The 17936-nt window shown below is 36.8% G+C and overlaps 1 protein-coding gene and 1 long non-coding RNA gene across 2 annotated transcripts; both read left to right on the top strand.

The window, feature by feature from the left end:
• Positions 1-724: 724 nt before the first annotated feature.
• LOC107673063 (uncharacterized) lies at positions 725-1845 on the top strand. Its single transcript, XR_001632370.1, has 4 exons — positions 725-784; positions 897-923; positions 1441-1463; positions 1559-1845. It is a non-coding gene; the product is annotated as an uncharacterized LOC107673063 (long non-coding RNA).
• A 1151-nt stretch (positions 1846-2996) lies between these two features.
• Positions 2997-17928, top strand: LOC107673110 (extended synaptotagmin-1-like). Its single transcript, XM_016466583.1, has 31 exons — positions 2997-3507; positions 5847-5888; positions 6896-7030; positions 7169-7242; positions 8073-8145; positions 8227-8316; positions 8415-8470; positions 8795-8915; positions 9698-9874; positions 10274-10356; positions 10555-10603; positions 10934-11023; positions 11112-11213; positions 11321-11392; positions 11525-11611; positions 11776-11925; positions 11997-12155; positions 12599-12775; positions 12949-13031; positions 13996-14044; positions 14149-14238; positions 14320-14415; positions 14551-14622; positions 14702-14788; positions 14908-15054; positions 15727-15848; positions 15970-16068; positions 16897-17028; positions 17108-17213; positions 17304-17353; positions 17439-17928. Exons 1-31 carry the CDS (start codon positions 3166-3168, stop codon positions 17464-17466), a joined length of 3240 nt encoding a protein of 1079 aa, XP_016322069.1. The 5' UTR covers positions 2997-3165; the 3' UTR covers positions 17467-17928.
• Positions 17929-17936: the final 8 nt, after the last annotated feature.

Raw genomic sequence — 17936 nt, 5'->3', positions numbered from 1 at the left:
AAAACAGCTGAGAAAGAAATCGGATGTGATGTGTATCATATCGGATCCGTGCATCAGGTCTTAAAGGGACAGCGGCTTATAAATACTGCTGCTGTCATTAGTGATCATCAAACAACAAAACAGCTGTGATAAAAATATATATTTAATTTATAAAGTGAACACTCTGTAGTGTTATTTTCCCTAATTATTACATTTCTGTATTTGAATACTACCAACCTTATTTTATTTGTAACATATTCTGTTGTATTTATCCATACTTGTAATTTGTGTATTTGTTCGTATTTTTACTGGCTGTTCTCTTGTCTCTTTAAAGGAAAGCAAGTTAAATTGAAATATTTTTATTTTCTTGCTGATCTGAAAAATGATCCGATCCGTGGGTCAAAAACCGTACGTAACGTAAAACACACCCCATAAGTTCTGAAACCAAATAAACCCATTTTATTAATTATAAATTGATACATAACTAATAATCGTGTATAATTAATTATAGGCCTATATTTAAAATAATTACATTTTAATTGAATTGTACTTTTTATTTCAGACCTCGTACCGTAAACACTGCTTAAGCGTCACATAAATAACTGCAAAAAATCAGTCACATTGTCAAGATTCTTGACCACTGTATAAATTTGATGAAAATGGAAAATTATTGACCGGTGTAGCCGGGGTGTAGCACGCGTTTCTTTTTGTAGTCGCTGAAAAATGACGCAACCGAACCGAGGAGTATATAAGAGCCCGTCCCCCGCATGACGTCCTCTTGGAGTCGTTGCTATCGCTTGACGAGGTGAGGAGATGGCGTCCGCTGACATTGTGTTAACATCTCGTACAATCCATAGCAATCCAAGACATTTACACACCATCCATCGTTAACTCTAACATTATTTGTTTATTCACAGAACCATCTTCTCATCATGAGAGCGAAGGTAAGTACATTTTTCATATACAAATGAAATCGAGTGTCGTCATCTGGCTAGTCTTGCTAGCATCTTGGTGGGTAATATAGTGTGAATTACACTATAACACTGATGCTTTTTAACTGAATATTTTACTGTAAGCTTATTTTTAACCATGTGGAATAAAGTCACTGAGAGATTTAGTGTTGTATTTTGTAGTGTTATACTCGGGCCTACTGTGCTACGTTACCCTGCTAACACGCTTCGTCGCAGGGAATATTGTTGCCAGATTGAGCTTGCAGTCGTTGTATATTGTTTTTTTTTTTTTTATTGACTTATTTACGTTGATAAAATGGTGGTTTATTAACGTTAATCTTCTTTATCGCTTCTTTTTTCGTTCTTATAACTATTCCGCCCGAACGGCCATGCTGCATAGTGAAAATACAGCCAATGGTGCCAGTTGCGAATGCGCATGTGTTTAATGAGTTGCAATGTTTGTTTTTAACTGCCTAACCCCAGTTTATTAATGGTTTTACTCCTCTTGCAGTGGCGAAAGAAGCGCATGCGCAGGTAAATTTGTAACTATATAAACGGCGTCTTACGTTCTTTACCTTTGGAATGGGCATGAAGTGATTGAATCCATTTTTTTTAATTTTTTTTTTTAGGCTGAAGCGTAAAAGGAGAAAGATGAGGCAGAGGTCAAAGTAAACTGGACCCTGTTTGCTGAAGCTGAGAGTGCTCCTCCACTTTAATCTCGGCAAGAGTCTGCTGAAAGCCCAACTGAAGCTCCACTCATCCACCATCTACAAGGCCTGCTTTCTTCTGAATGAGGATTTGGTTTTCCATCACCTGGTTCTGCAGAAGCATTCTGGTCTTGATGACCATGTGAACTGTTTTGGACATTCCTCAAATCTGTCAGCTCAGCGAGTTTGTTGTCTTCAATAAATCTTTTGGTTTAAAAAGTAATTTTGGCTGTTTTCTCTTGTATGAAGTTATTGGGTTTTATCAGAGCCGTGTAAAGTTCTAAGATCTTACTAAAGTATTGCAGGAGCCAGTAGTGTTGGAAGGCACAATGCATCTAGAAGGCTTTAATTCCAGCCTTGGTGTATTTAATTTGTGCATGTGGCTTTTCCCTTGTGCTAGAACATATTTTAATTTAATTTTTAATCTGATCTAATTTAGCTTTTAAATCCGTTATTGCCTTCTAGACTATGGACTCTTATAGCATGCTATAACATTAAACTTGTCCATAATTGTAGTTCCCTGCCATGTTTTGTTAGGTGATCTGTGACAAAACCCGTGCAACGTTTATATAGTGTAGTTTAACCGCTGAGGGACTAAATTTGCAGAAATCAAAAACTGGACAGCAGTTATTAACATGAAAACTGAAGTTTAGTGACTTTTTTTAATTGCATATAGTAATGCTTTTAGAAATGTAACCGCAGGGTGGTCACTGCTGTATTAAGGGCTGGTAATTTGTCAATGTTTCAAGACCTTGACCAAATTGTCGCGTGTGATAGTAAATGCTGCATTGGTTGTAAACTATCGAACACCGGTGCATAAACGATGCCGATTTAATCTGCACGGCAACATAACCATGACTTGAGCCAGTTTCTAGGCGATGAGTAGTTTGCCTTCAGTGTTTTGACTGCAGTGTGCAGGTTAGCCAGTAGTCCATAATTTAGTTGTAGTTAATGGACAAATGTTCGTTTGCATTAGCTTTCCTCAGTCATTAAAATGCATTTTCTGCATCATTAGTGTTTTGCTTAGCGTGTAGAAAATTACACCACATTGGTTGTATGTAAACGCCTATGCGACAGCTTAAATGTGTGCTGGAGGCTAAAATTATATTGGTGCACTGCATCTTAACTTCAAAATTACTGTTTTCTCGTTCAGCCTTTTCTGTCGCTCAGAGCGTAACATAACGGGGTTCAGTGACTGGTAAATGATGGGTGAGTTCTTTAGAAAGACCGCGAAAATGTGCATGATCCCACACCCAGACGTTTTAAGGTTCTCTGTGGTTTTAACAAGAATCTAGAAGGGCTGAAGCCTTCAAAACACGCCCCTACACGCCCATCTTATAAGCAAACTAGAAATGCCCAACTTTCCGCTGCAAAGGAACAGACAGACGTGCTGTTTTCGTAGAGTGAGCGAATTATGAGTCATTTTTTGTTCTTGTTTAATCGTATGTGTACAGCACCTCTTCGTTTCGAGCGGTATTGAGTGGGTTTCTAGTGTCTAGCGCGGAACCGCTCACTGAAGACGGGATTTGATGCAGAAAGAGCCGATGTCATCTGAGGATGCAGGGCCGAGCGCGGGTGCCGCTCCGGAGGTTGCGGACTCGGCCCTGCCTCACGATTCCGCTGGAAAACACGCCGTGTCCGTTCTCTGGTCCTTTGGAAAGTGCGTCGGTGCCTTATTGCCGGTCTACCTGGCTGGATATTTCGGATTCAGTATCAGTTTAGTTTTGCTCGGTCTCGTGGTTTATATGGGATGGAAACATAGTCGCGATGGAAAAAATGCGCGACTGCAAAGCGCAATGTATTTTTTAGAAAATGAGCAGGATGTCACCACTACACGGGTGTTTAGAAGTAAACGGGAATTGCCGGCATGGGTAAGGGACTTTATACCATACATGGCATCATTCTAGTAGCCAACAGTTCAGCACCGCAGCCATCAGCACATGAAATCTTCGAGCAGATAGACATGCAGGATTTCTTAGCGCTTTTCGCTGGTATTTTTGTTTACAATAAGCGTAAAAAGTGTATATTTAGGTGCTTTCGTGGCAGTGACAGCTTGATTTCATGTTGTAGTTATTTACTGATATGATTTTAAATATTTAATCACCTACTCTTGCAGTCCAACCTGTTAGTAGCTATTAATTACACATCATACGCATCATAATTACACACGCTATTACACACTCAGTGTTCTACATTCCTTTAAAATAACATCTATTTTTATGTTACAGTACTTATGTTTTTGTAATTACTAGAAATGAATCCAGTATTGACCCGTTTCCTTCATCATGCTAGTACTTATTCCAAAAGTGACTTATCTATTAGGTTAGTCACTACAACTATTAGTTACATTGCTAGTCACTATCCCATTAACAAGTAAATATTCCATTTGTAATTGGTAACCAATTGCATTTACCATTGAAATTTACGCAGACCTGTAGTTTAGATATCAACCATTCACTTCTGACTACTGAGAAATATGCATTGATTACAAACCGGTACCCATACCTGCTACTAGTTACTATCCCAATAACAAGTAAATATTCCATTTGTGACTGGTAACAAATTGCGTTTACCATTGTAGTTTCTGGTGATCTGTAGTTCAGCTAACTACTTTTTACTACTCACTAGTATGCATTCAAGGAAGATTTAAGTTCACTGAAACGTGTTCATTACAAACTAACTAGTACCTATACTTGCTACTAGTCACTATCCCAATAAAAAAATACTAATATTACGTTTGTGACTGGTAGCCAATTGCTTTTTCCATTGAATTTTATGGGGACTGTAGCTCAGATATCAACTCTTTGATTCTGCCTAGTATTTCAGTTTTACAAGTAACTGACTACCCGTCCTTACTTTTTATTTGGTAATATTCAAATAGTTGATGGTACCATATTAGTTTTTCTAGCAGTAGTAGAATAGATACTGGTACGTGTTTATTAGGCGCTAATGTGTATTCCAGTTCATAGCAGTAATTACTAAAAAATGAACTATAAAGTAGTTATTCTGACTGTAAGTTAAATAAAAAAAAGCTGTTTTGTAACCAGTGAGATGCTTCACTATCATTGATTTTACATACAGATGGTTTCTTTCATTTTGTTAACATGGAACTATAGTTTCGGTACTATATTTATAATATATTACGACATTATCTGTAGTCAGAATGCGTGTTCATGCCCCTGTATTGCTTCATCGTCATAGCGAGAGCTTCTTTCAGCCAACTCTGCCAATCAAAGTTGACAGTTTTCTCCCTTTCATAAGCATCCAGCACACTCCCTGACAGAGTTCATATTTATGTTCTCCTTACCTCCCTCCTTTCATCCCCCGTCCCTCATTAACTTCAATACATTCCAAAGTCAGTCCAGCCCTTGCTATATTTGGACATTGAAGTATCCAACCTCATGGGACTGAGTCACCAGCAGCTAAATGGCAAAATGAACCATTTGCAGCAAGAATTTGGTGAGGGGGTGATGGGAAAACATGAAGAAGTTGAAAATTGTTTGGAAAGGTATGACCTGTGGTCAGAGAAACTGTTGTGCCACTTTCCTCACGTACCTCACATGTACATAGTGGCTTTTTTAACTGATGTGTTTTGTATAAACCTACCCACATCCTGTTACAAATGATGTGTTTAAACTTTAAAGAGCACTGCTGCAGAAATATACCTTTGTCTGGTGTCTTAGATTAAAATATATAGTTGGGAATCGTGTATGTAGAGGGTCAAGTTATATTTCATTTAATGTAATTACCTTGTTATTTGTTAACTTTATCATTTGTAATTTAATTCAATTGTAATGTTTTATTTAGTTATTTATTTATAGTAAACATCTACACTGAAATCAGAACTGACCTTTAATTAAGGTTCCTTTGCCACTGCATATTTGTTTTTAGTCATACTTTTATGATTCTTTCTTCCAACTATTACGGTCTACTATTGCCATACTATTTAATGGAGTACATTTTGTTAAACATTTACAAGTATTCTTGTGCAAGAATGACAGTGTTTTCAAGAACTGGCAAAACTGTGTATTCCTGTGTCTGCACAGCTGGTGTTTTCACAGGAAAATGCTGGTGTTTTGTTAAGAACAGCTCTGACCTTCACAGTGTTTATTTAGTACAATATAAGAGGTCTCCTTGCATACTGCATGTAAAACCATTCTGTTATATGTGTTGACATCGGAAGTCAAAGTGTACTCTTTGTTTGCCATAGGTGAACTTTCCTGACGTGGAAAAGGTTGAGTGGATGAACAAGGTATTAAACTCTTTATTCAAATACACAAATGCACACGTGACCGCAGCTGCTGTTCTCATTGTTTCTGCTTCGTGCTCCTGAGGGCACAAGCGTGTATGTTTTCAAATTCAGTCCCTGAAGATAAATCGTTGAACGGTTTGGCAGCACTCCAGTCTTTGCATAATGTTTATTAACTTGTCATTGGCGTAATAGACCTTATTTTGGAATAAAGGACCCACAGACTACATTGTAGAAACATTTGCTTATTTCACAGACTTTTAAATGGCCACACAAACCACACAGATTTTGAGAGCTTATCAGGAAGAATATTGCCTTGTGAAAGTCTTCAGACTGACTGCCACATGATCTTCCGGATTCTTTCATTATTTCTCCTTTTAAAGCACAAAAATGTAATACTGGCTTTGAGATTTCATTAGTCTATTTTCATATAAGAGCTTCTCAGAGTAGCAGGCCAGACACTTCACAGATTGTTCTTGAGTTTTCTTGCACACAAGGCTTGTTGTTAGCATGCAGGCTTCAAGGGTTTGCCTCAAACAAACTTGTGTTTAGACAGTGAGAATAGGGAGGGTGGATTGTGGGATATGCTTCAAAGCTCACTACACACACTGCTCTTTCTGATGACATTTGCAAACACCCAGTAAGTGAATATGTTATGATGCAGGTTTTGTAATTGTATTTAATCATGATTTTGGTGTTAAACTAAACAGCACGGATTTAAGTTGTTGCATCAGTGTACAGAAAATCAATCAGTATTTCTTATTAATGCTCAATCTAAAAAGGAGTTTTAGAGTATCTCTCAGGAGGTTTGACTGACAAATTAGACTCCTTTTGCATGCATTCATTTCAAAACATAATGCTCTAATGTTTGTGTATCTCAAAGAGTACATTATATCCAATTAAATATTTATATTATATACTCGGAAGAAAAAATCTCTTCATTGACTTGATATTGTCATCTTCATGAGTTTCTACCATTTCTTATTGTTCATAACTATCCCGGCTCACAGATATTGCAGCAGGCCTGGCCATTTATTGGACAGTATCTGGAGAAGCTGCTGGTGGAGACTATTGCCCCTTCAATCCGAGCCGCCAGCGCTCATCTGCAAACTCTCAGCTTCACCAAAGTTGACCTGGGCGACAGGGTATACAAATCTACCTCTGATAAAAGACTGAGTTCTTTGCATATGTTTCTCATATTTGAATTTGATTCTCAGTTTATGCTTATCAGAGCTATATCTTGAAAATGTTGGCTACTGACTAAGACAATTATTTTTTAACAGGCTATGAAGGTAGTTGGGGTGAAGGCCTACACTGAGCATGATAAACGTCAGGTGATACTGGATCTTTATATCAGGTAGTGTTATTGGTCTCTTTCTTGGCAAACTTGGAGTTGTGGTTGTGTCTTGTTCATAGTATATTCTTATATAGTATTTTGGATTATATTTACAAAAACAGACTATTGTATTAGATTATATTAGATTTTATTTATATTTAAATGTTTTTTTTTTCTTTTTTTGTCAGTGTGATCTTAAAGTATATGTCTTAATTCTGTTACTTGGGGGGTTGCAAGACATTTAAGACCAAAAAAATAGGTTGTTAACCAAAAAAGGTTGAGAACCCTTGGTTTATAGCCATATTTAAATCCTTTTGGCTGTGTTGCAGTTATGCTGGAGATGTACCTCTGATAAAAGACTGAGTTCTTTGCATATGTTTCTCATATTTGAATATGATTCTCAGTTTATGCTTATCAGAGCTATATCTTGAAAATGTTGGCTACTGACTAAGACAATTATTTTTTAACAGGCTATGAAGGTAGTTGGGGTGAAGGCCTACACTGAGCATGATAAACGTCAGGTGATACTGGATCTTTATATCAGGTAGTGTTATTGGTCTCTTTCTTGGCAAACTTGGAGTTGTGGTTGTGTCTTGTTCATAGTATATTCTTATATAGTATTTTGGATTATATTTACAAAAACAGACTATTGTATTAGATTATATTAGATTTTATTTATATTTAAATGTTTTTTTTTCTTTTTTTGTCAGTGTGATCTTAAAGTATATGTCTTAATTCTGTTACTTGGGGGGGTTGCAAGACATTTAAGACCAAAAAATAGGTTGTTAACCAAAAAAGGTTGAGAACCCTTGGTTTATAGCCATATTTAAATCCTTTTGGCTGTGTTGCAGTTATGCTGGAGATGTGGAGATTAACGTTGAGGTGAAGAAGTACTTCTGTAAAGCTGGAGTGAAAGGCATTCAGGTAAGGAGGAGATCAATGTGACACATTAAAGAGAATAGATAAAAGACTTATTGACTGAAACCAGTATCTCCTATTCTATAGCTCCATGGAAAATTGAGGGTGATCTTGGAACCGCTAATTGGAGATGTTCCTCTCGTTGGAGCCATCACCATGTTCTTCATTCGCAGACCTGTTAGTACACCACTTGTTTCCATGTTAATTACTATATTGCTTCGTAATAACCCCCTCTTTTATTACACAGTCTTTGTTTCTGCTTCTCTCCATCTTAGAAACTCGACATCAACTGGACTGGGTTGACCAATTTGTTAGACATACCTGGTTTGAAGTGAGTGAATTTGTTTTGTATCATTTTTCTCTTTTGATTTTATGATTTAGATATACCACAACTCCACTGGAATTTTTAATACTGTAACTCTCTCTTCTCATATGCTTCATTCATTAATAATCAGTAGAGCACTGGTCTGATTATTCAAAGTCTGCTGAGCTTCCCTCTATTCAAATAAAGCAGGGAAACATGCAGTCATTCATATTTATCATAGCTTAACTCATTGTAATCACTCAGAAGCATGCTTTAAAATAGTTTAAATGTATTTTGTTTGTGCTTCTGTGTCCCATTTTCTCTGTACGAACCCCTTGCATTCATTTTCAGTGCCATGTCGGACACTATGATAATGGATGCAATCGCCTCTTTCCTGGTTCTCCCCAATCGTCTCACTGTGCCTTTGGTGGCCAATCTGCACCTAGCACAGCTGCGTTCCCCTCTCCCACGGGTAACACTTCACTGTGCTTTAATGGAGTATTTAACTATGTTAACCTTATTTGAACTATTCAAGATCCATCCAATGTACTTTAATACTCCATAATTTCATCATGCATGCTTGTCCAGTGTAGCTGCTTCATAATGTTGAACTTCTCATTTACATAATTACATATGTTAATTAAAGGAATAGTTCAACCAGAAATTAAAATTGCTGAAACTCATCCTCAGATCATCCAAAATGAGAGATGAGTAGATGAGTTTGTTTCTTCATCAGAACAGATTTGGAGAAATTTAGCATTACATGACTTGCTCACCAATGGATCCTCTGCAGTGAATGGGTGCCGTCAGAATGAGAGTTTAAACAGCTGATAAAAACAACACAATAATCCACAAGTAATCAACATGACTAGTCCATCAATTAACGTCTTGTGAAGCAAAAACCTTCATCCTTAAGACGTTTTTAAATTCAAGCTAAAATACCTGCATAATATTGTTTTCTCGCAACAGTTTAAAGTTAAAACGTCTTAATTATGGATTTGTTTCTTACAAACACAGCTTTTCACTTCACAAGACATTCAATGATGGACTGGAGTCATGTGGATTACTTGTGGATTATTGTGATGTTTTTATCAGCTGTTTGGACTCTCATTCTGACGGCACACATTGACCGCAGAGAATCATGAGCATGTGAAGTAATAAATAAATATTCAGCAAATTTTGTTTTTGTGTGAACGATTCCTTTAAGGCACGCCTCTTGCACTCTGCTTACCCTTGTTTTGTGTTTTCCCACAGGGTATAGTGCGTATCCACTTGCTGGAGGCAGAAAACCTTGCTGCCAAGGATAACTACATGAAAGGTGTGATATCTGGGAAGTCTGACCCGTATGCAGTGCTACGGGTGGGCACTCAGACCTTCACCTCCCACCACGTGGACAACAACCTTAATCCTCAATGGAGGGAGATGTACGAGGTCAGAGAGAGATGTGTTTGGGTAGCATGTGATCAGTGTGGTTGCTGAAAAAAAGTGTCACAGTTCTGAGGAAGGGGAAGCTGTGGTTTTTTTGAGCTAACACTATGTAGGTGTTTACTGTGTTGTGACTCTTGTAACTGCTGGCAACAGCAAGAAAAAAACAGAGTGTGATAGTGCAGTATGTGACTATCATGTGCTGAGATCAGATGAGCTTAGAGCAAAAGCACAAGCTCAGAGAAACATCTGATAATTGCAAGATTATCCATTCTGAATCTTGAAGATTCCAAATCTTCAAGATGTTTTGAAGCATTCTTGTTCTAAGTCAGCAATGTGCTTAATGCCATTTGTCACATTTTATGTGCATTTCTGTGTGACTGTGTGTGTTTGTGTGATTATTAGGTCATTGTTCATGAAGTACCTGGTCAGGAGCTGGAGCTGGAGGTGTTTGATAAAGACCCTGACCAGGATGACTTTCTTGGGAGGTATTAATTCATTAATAATATAATAATATCATAGTATAATCATTAATAATTATACAAATATAATAATAAATATATACAGTATATAGTTAAGTTGAGTTAAAGAAATATATTCCAAATATAAATGAATATTTATTAATATAAAAAATGCTTTTTTATTTTTGTCTTTCTCTATTTTCTGTGAATCATCATTTTTTTTAGAATGAAGCTGGATTTAGGTATTGTAAAGAAAGCAGTTCTTTTGGATGAGGTAGATCTTGTGGACTAATTCTTGTTTATACATACACACACACATATATAAATGTGTGTGTGTGTGTGTATATATATATATACACACACACACACTTATACAGTCTATATATATATATATATATATATATATATGTATATATAAAATTTGTAGTTGATTTTCTATTTTCTTTTGTTGATTTCTTACACCAAAAACCTTTTCTATTATTGTTCTGTATTATGTCTTTTAAATCAGTGGCAAACATATTTATTTCACCACCCTAACTGTTTCTCAGTTATGCAGTTTGTATTGTTTATAATAGTAATGTATTGCTTTCCACTGTGGTTTTAGTGGTACACTTTAAAGGATGCACCATCCGGTCAGGTTCATCTCAAGCTAGAATGGCTCTCTCTGCTGCCCTCTGCAGAGCGCCTAAACGAAGTAAGCTCTTACATGACAAACTATAAAAACGGTGTATTTCTTGATATTCTCCTTTAATTTCCAGACTGAACCCTTGTATCAAATATAGGTGCTGGAGAGGAATAATAACATTACGATATATGGTAAGACAGCAGATCCTCCTTCTGCTGCTATTTTGACTGTTTATCTGGACCGGGCACAAGATCTACCTGTAAGTTTGTATTCTGCATCACTGTTGCCCTTCTTTCAGCATTTATTGTTTTGTTCGAAGAGTGCTTAAAATGTTGATGTTATTCAGTAGGATGTGTTTCTATTCAGTTTAAGAAAGGTAATAAGGACCCCAGCCCCATGGTGCAGATATCTGTTCAGGATACCACCAAAGAGAGCAGGGTATGATGTCGTTGTTATACAATATGAGTAAAGTTTATGGCATGTTTATACCTTTTGGAGTCACTCTTTCATATATATATATATATTTTTATTTTTTTATATATTTTTTTTTCTCATTAATTAAAAATCCAGATGGTGTATGGGACTAACAATCCAGTATGGGAGGATGCCTTTACATTTTTTATTCAGGACCCACGCAAACAAGATATCGACATCCAGGTACAGTATAATCTCTATGATTGCAAAATATTAAATCTAGAGTGTTACTAATTTACCCCTTTTCGTGATGTAACTGCAATAGTATCATTTCACGTGCTCATTTCATTGTGTATAAATACATGTAAACCACATGTCTTCACTGTAATTGCTTCCATCTGTCCCAGGTGAAGGATGATGACAGGGCTTTGACTCTGGGAAGTTTGTCTATCCCCTTGTCCCGTCTGCTCTCCAGTGCTGAGCTCAGCATGGATCAGTGGTTTCAGCTAGAAAAGTCCGGACCGGCCAGCCGTATCTACATCACAGCTATGCTGAGGGTAAGATAAGATAGATTGATTTTGGTTATTAAAAACTTGAGGACGCGTAATGTAGGAGTTGTACGTTTCAGGTGTTGTGGCTGAATGAAGAAGCCATCCTTACCACACCCGTGACTCCATTACCCCGAGATGGAGATATTGAATCAGAAGTGTCTTCAGGGGTATCAAAAGTGACTCCCACTTCAAAACGTCCCGAGCATACTAGTCCAGACAGCAATTTTGCATCTGAGGTGAGCCTGTAAAGAAGTGTAGATCTTGATGTCTTTTGAAAAACATTAGTGCTGTCAAACGATGAATCGCATCCAAAATAAAAGATTTTGTTTACATAATATACAGTATGTGTGTGTACTGTGCGTATTTATTATGTATATATAAATACACACAGATACAGTATATATTTTGAAAATATTTACATTTATATTCATATAATTTATATGATATAATAATATATTTAATATACAAACATAACATATTTTTCTGAAATATATACATGCATGTGTGTGTATTTATATATAAATAATAAATATACAGAATACACACACATATATTATGTAAACAAAAACTTTTATTTAATCGATAAACTTGGTTAATCGCGATTAATCGTCTGATAGCAGTAAAAAAATATATAAGATTGAAGTTATCATTCTATGTAATTATCCCATGTTCAATATAGGGTGTTCTGCGGATCCACCTGGTAGAAGCCCAGAGTCTCATTGCTAAGGACAATTTAATGGGCGGGATGGTGAAGGGGAAGAGCGACCCGTATGTGAAGATCCGAGTGGGAGGACTGGCATTCAAGAGTCAGGTCATCAAAGAGAACCTCAACCCCATCTGGAATGAACTTTATGAGGTATGCATGCTAATTTATTTCATGTGTAGCATGGAGGGATATGGCACAAGGATTCCATCTTCCGTCTAGCTGATTTCTGCTTTAAGAGTCACTTCATTCAAACATTCCTTTTCGACTCTGGAAAATAAACGTCCCCATTGCAAGTTATGCATACCTGTCTGCTTGTATTGTAGGTGATCTTGACCCAGTTGCCAGGTCAGGAGGTGGAGTTTGACCTTTATGATAAAGACATTGATCAGGACGACTTCCTTGGCAGGTGAGGTGGCAACCTTCCTCGTCTACTTTCAGAATTTGATGCTGAAGTTTTATTATAGTAGCTTACTGATTCTTAAGTAATAAGGAAAAATCAAGCTAAAAATCTCCTACACTTCTGTTTAAAAGTTTGGGGTTGGTACATTTTTTTAGTGTTGTTGAAACAAGTCTCATGCTCACCAAGGCTGTATTTATTTGATTACAACTTAATAAAACAGTAATATTTTGAATTTTATGATTTAATTTTTTATTTTATTTTAATATATTTTAAAATGTAAGTTATTCCTATGTGATGAATTTTAAGCAGCCACGAATCTAGTCTTCAGTGTCACAGAAATCATTCTAATGTTAATATGATGCTCAAGTAGCATTTCTTCTTATTATCAATGTTGCAAACAGATGTGCTGCTTAATATTTTTATGGAAACCATGATACATTTTTAAGGATTATTTAATGATAATGAGCAGCAAACTCAAAAGAAGACCTGTTGCCACTAGCTAATAGCATTTACTTTATAATTTGTGTGACAGAGCCATGGTTATGAGACTTTATCATTTAAATGGTTTAGAAAAACACTTATCAAATGTAATAGAGCCTGTGTGATGTTATTGAACTCATAGCACATAAAATATATCCCTTCATATTATAGGCTGACTTGATTGATTGTCAAAATATTTCTTTAAAAGATACATATTTGTATATCTGTTTTGCTCAGGCCTAATATATGTTTGAATGTATAAGAAGGTAGTGAGTTACAGTCTGAGGACGAATAGCTTTAAGGGTATCGAATGTACAATTAAATTGTACTGTACATTTGTGTTAAGAACATGCTAGTGATCTCTGATTCGTTTCAAAGTGGCAGTTGAGATTGTGTTACAAAGTTTTGGATAGTGAATCGAGAATCAGTTCTTTAGTTTTGTTGATGAATGTCAGTATTGTTCCTGCATTGATTTATTATCTGGTTGCAGGGTTAAAGTGAGTCTCGGGGACCTCATCAGTGCTCAGTTTACTGATCAGGTGAGGCTCTCTCTGTTTTTACAAATAATTTTTTTTTATTTTTATACTTTCTATATCTGGTTGTATGCTTGTTCACACCTATTTATGCCTGTGTCCTGCTGCAGTGGTATACTCTGAATGATGTGAAGTCTGGACGACTTCATCTTGTGTTGGAATGGGTGCCTAAAGTTTCAGATCCCACCAGACTTGAACAGGTAATGTGCTTTTATTATATATGCTTTAATTGTTCATCCGAATTCAATAATATCAACTGATTTTGTGATTTTTACATTCAGATCCTACATTACAACTATCGTCAGTCTTACCTGAATAAAACGGTTCCTTCTGCTGCACTGCTTTTTGTGTATGTTGAGAGAGCACATGGTCTGCCTGTGAGTTTCATTTTATTTTCATTCAAATATTTGAATTATTTCTTCACAGCTTAATTTGCAGTAGCTTGTATTTAGCATCGACTTTGCTTCAATGAACTGAATAAGTTAGCACTGAAAATGTACTGTTGTTTCCAGTTAAAAAAGAGCGGGAAAGAGCCGAAAGCAGGAGCAGAATTGTCCCTCAAAAATATATCCTACCGAACCAAAGTAAGATCCTCAAATCCTGACAAATTTATACTGATGTACTGATTGAAGACTCACAAAGGAATCATGTCTCCCCCGCAAGGTTGTCAGTCGCTCGACTTCTCCACAGTGGGATGAAGCTTTTCATTTCCTGATCCATAATCCAACAGAAGATACACTTATAGTCAAAGTGAGAAACTTTTACAGTAAATGTTGATTTTAAGGAGTGAATTTATGTCAGAAGGACGATATTTACATAATGTTTTCTGCACTGGAGTGTATGTAAATGAATTTGGTGTGTGTTTGTAGCTCTCTCACAGCTGGGGTCAGGCTCTGGGCTCTCTTGTGCTTCCTGTGAGGGAGCTGCTGGATGAGAAGGATCTGGTGCTGGACCGCTGGTTCAGTCTGGATGGAGCCATGCCTGAAAGTCAGATTCTGCTGAGAGCTGAACTCAAGGTTAGAAACCACACACATATTCAACATGTGCTGAACAGCAGGACATGTTTACATTCAGCCAGAATGAAGTCTATTAATACAGACAGCCGTGTTCCAACATGCACATACTTTTGGTCATGTAGTGTATTGTATTCAACATGGAATTAAACACAATTGCTACAATACTGTTAATGTTAAGTAATTAATGCTTTTCTTCAGCAAGGATGCATTAAATTGATCAAATGTGACAGTAAAGACATTTATAATGTGACAAAAGATTCCACATAATGCTGCTCTTTTAAACTTTGTACTCACAAAAGGATCATGAAAAAAATCTGTCATGGTTTCCACAAAAGTGGAACAACTGTTTTCAACATTGCTAACAATGAGAAATGTTTGTTGAACATGAGATCAGCTTTTTTTAATGATTTCTAAAGATTCATGTAACACTGAAGACTGCAATCAGAGCTGCTGAAAATTCTGCTTTGTCGTCACAGGAATAAATTGCCCTTTGCAGTATATTCAAATAGAAAACAGTCATTTTAAATTGTAATAATATTTCAGAATATTACTGTTTTTACTGCATTTTTGATCAAATAAATGCAGCCTTGGTGAGCATAAAATGCTTCTTTCAAAGACATACATTTTTATTGGTAGTATAAATAAAACAAAAACATCTTGTCTGTTAAAAAGCTCCTAGACAGCAAGTTGTCTCAATGTAGCAATGCAGAGGATTCAAGTCATGTCATATCCACTGGAGACGCAGCTGCTGCAGCCAATTGTGAGCTCCGACACAGAAGTGTGCCCGTCCAAGGGTGAGCTCAAGAGGAGCTGTATTTCATTTGTAACAGTGTGTTAGTGTTCATAGGCAGAACCAATCAGTAACTGACATTGACATGTGTGTTGGTTTATTTGTGTGGATGGATGTAAATACAGAGGTGAGGATCCCAATTCAACCGGGAAGGCCCAGGTGAAGCTCTCTGTTGCCTGTTCATCTGAGGAGAACCGACTGGTCATTACCGTCTATGCCTGCAGGTAGGTGTCATACAAGTAAAAAGAAGACCGATCAATGAATAATGCTACTAAAGGTGACCATTAAAAACTACTCACTTTATTTTGGTAATCAACCAATTATTGGACACTTTCAGTCGCTATATAATAGAATATAATTACTATATCTTGGATATACAGTGCCTTGCGAAAGTATTATTTCACGTTTTGTTATGTTGCAGCCTTATGTTAAACTGCTTTAAATTACTTTTTTCCCACATCAATCTACACTCCATACACCGTAATGGCAAAGCAAAAACAGAACTGTCACAACTTTGTAAATTTATAAAAAATAAAAAACTGAAATAAGTACATTGCATAAGTATACAAACCCTTATCTCATTACTTAGCTAAAGCACCTTAATAGCCTCAAGTCTTTTTGGGTATGATGCGACAAGCTTTGCACATCAGCATTTAGCAATTGTCTGCCATTCTTCTCCTCACCTCTTCACCTCTCAGGCTCTGTCAGGTTGGATGGGGCAGACACACATTTTCAGGTTTCTCCAGGAATATTTGATTGGGTTCAATCCCAGGCTTTGGCTGGGCCACACAAGGACATTCACAGAGTTGTCTATAAGCCACTCTTGCTGTGTTTAGGGTCATTGTCCTGTTGGAAGGTGAACCTTCTGCCCAGTCTGAGGTACTGAATGCGCTGGACTGGGTTTTCATTAAGGCTATCTAGTATATATAATTATCAAATAATTTAACAATCATAAAAAGGACAAAAATTTATCTTTAAGGCTGAAAAAGAGCCTTATTACTAGCTATGGTCCTCAGGTTTTTTTTCTTTCGTAATTCTCTATTCTTGCACAGGAACTTGCCGTCCTACTCCAAGGATCCTCCAGACACGTACATCTCATTTATTCTACTTCCGGACAAGAACCGGATCACCAAAAGGAAGACCAGTGTTAAGAAGAAAAGCCTCAAACCTGAGTTCAATGAGAGGTTAGTAGGAACATTCATCAAATCACTATCTGATGACACCGAGAGCCGAATGTTCACCATCTTTCACTCGCTCCTACAGATTTGATTTTGACATGTCACATGAAGAAGCTAAGCAGAAACATCTTGAAGTGTCTGTCAAGAACAGCGTTTCCTTCATGAGTCGTGAAAAAGAGCTTCTTGGCAAGGTATTCATCATGTGACGAGTCAGATAACAAGATCACAGACATTACAGACCATCTTTACATTACTAAATTTCAATCTGCATTCTGTTTCAGCTTCAGATAGACTTGAGTCAGCTGGATCTCAAGGCAGGAGTATCACAGTGGTATGTGCTGTACTGTTGTTCACTGTAGATTACTCTGAGATTACACAGTGTTTGCTTACGTATGTTCTTATTTGTATAATTTCAGGTATGACTTGTCACATGAGACCAACTGACTGACTGGCCTTCCAATGTTGACTTTATTTGCAATCGTTTAAAGTGGAGGCCGATTTCACAGATGTTATCCTGACACTAGCAGAGGATCCTAGAGCAGGGTGTCAGGACTAAGATTGCATCATGGAATTGCTGTGCAACTAGCTTTCATCCAAAATATAGCCTGCTTGATTTCCATCTTTAAAAAATGATGCTAGCACAAGAAGGCTATGAGGGCGCCACCTTGAGTCAACACAGCAACAGTTGGAGAAATGTTACATTTTTAAGTATTTAATTTGTAGCTTTTTGAGCTCCTGCACTTTATGGGTCATTGAGAATGCAGCAATGAGAAGTTGAAGCTTCTGTTCAGCTGTGATTTTTCAGGGTTTATTGCATTTCATTCCAGCATTTCCACATCATGCATTTCAAAATAACCAAATTGCAAAATATTAGTATTCTGATTTTTTTTTTTTTTTTTTAAAAAGGAAGTCGA

The sequence above is a fragment of the Sinocyclocheilus anshuiensis genome, unplaced genomic scaffold (genome assembly GCF_001515605.1).
Source record: "Sinocyclocheilus anshuiensis isolate Anshui unplaced genomic scaffold, SAMN03320099.WGS_v1.1 scaffold364, whole genome shotgun sequence".
In the NCBI taxonomy this organism is placed as follows: Eukaryota; Metazoa; Chordata; class Actinopteri; order Cypriniformes; family Cyprinidae; genus Sinocyclocheilus; species Sinocyclocheilus anshuiensis.
The sequence above is the reverse complement of the archived record's forward strand: the minus strand, read 5'-3'. Positions and strand labels throughout refer to the sequence as shown.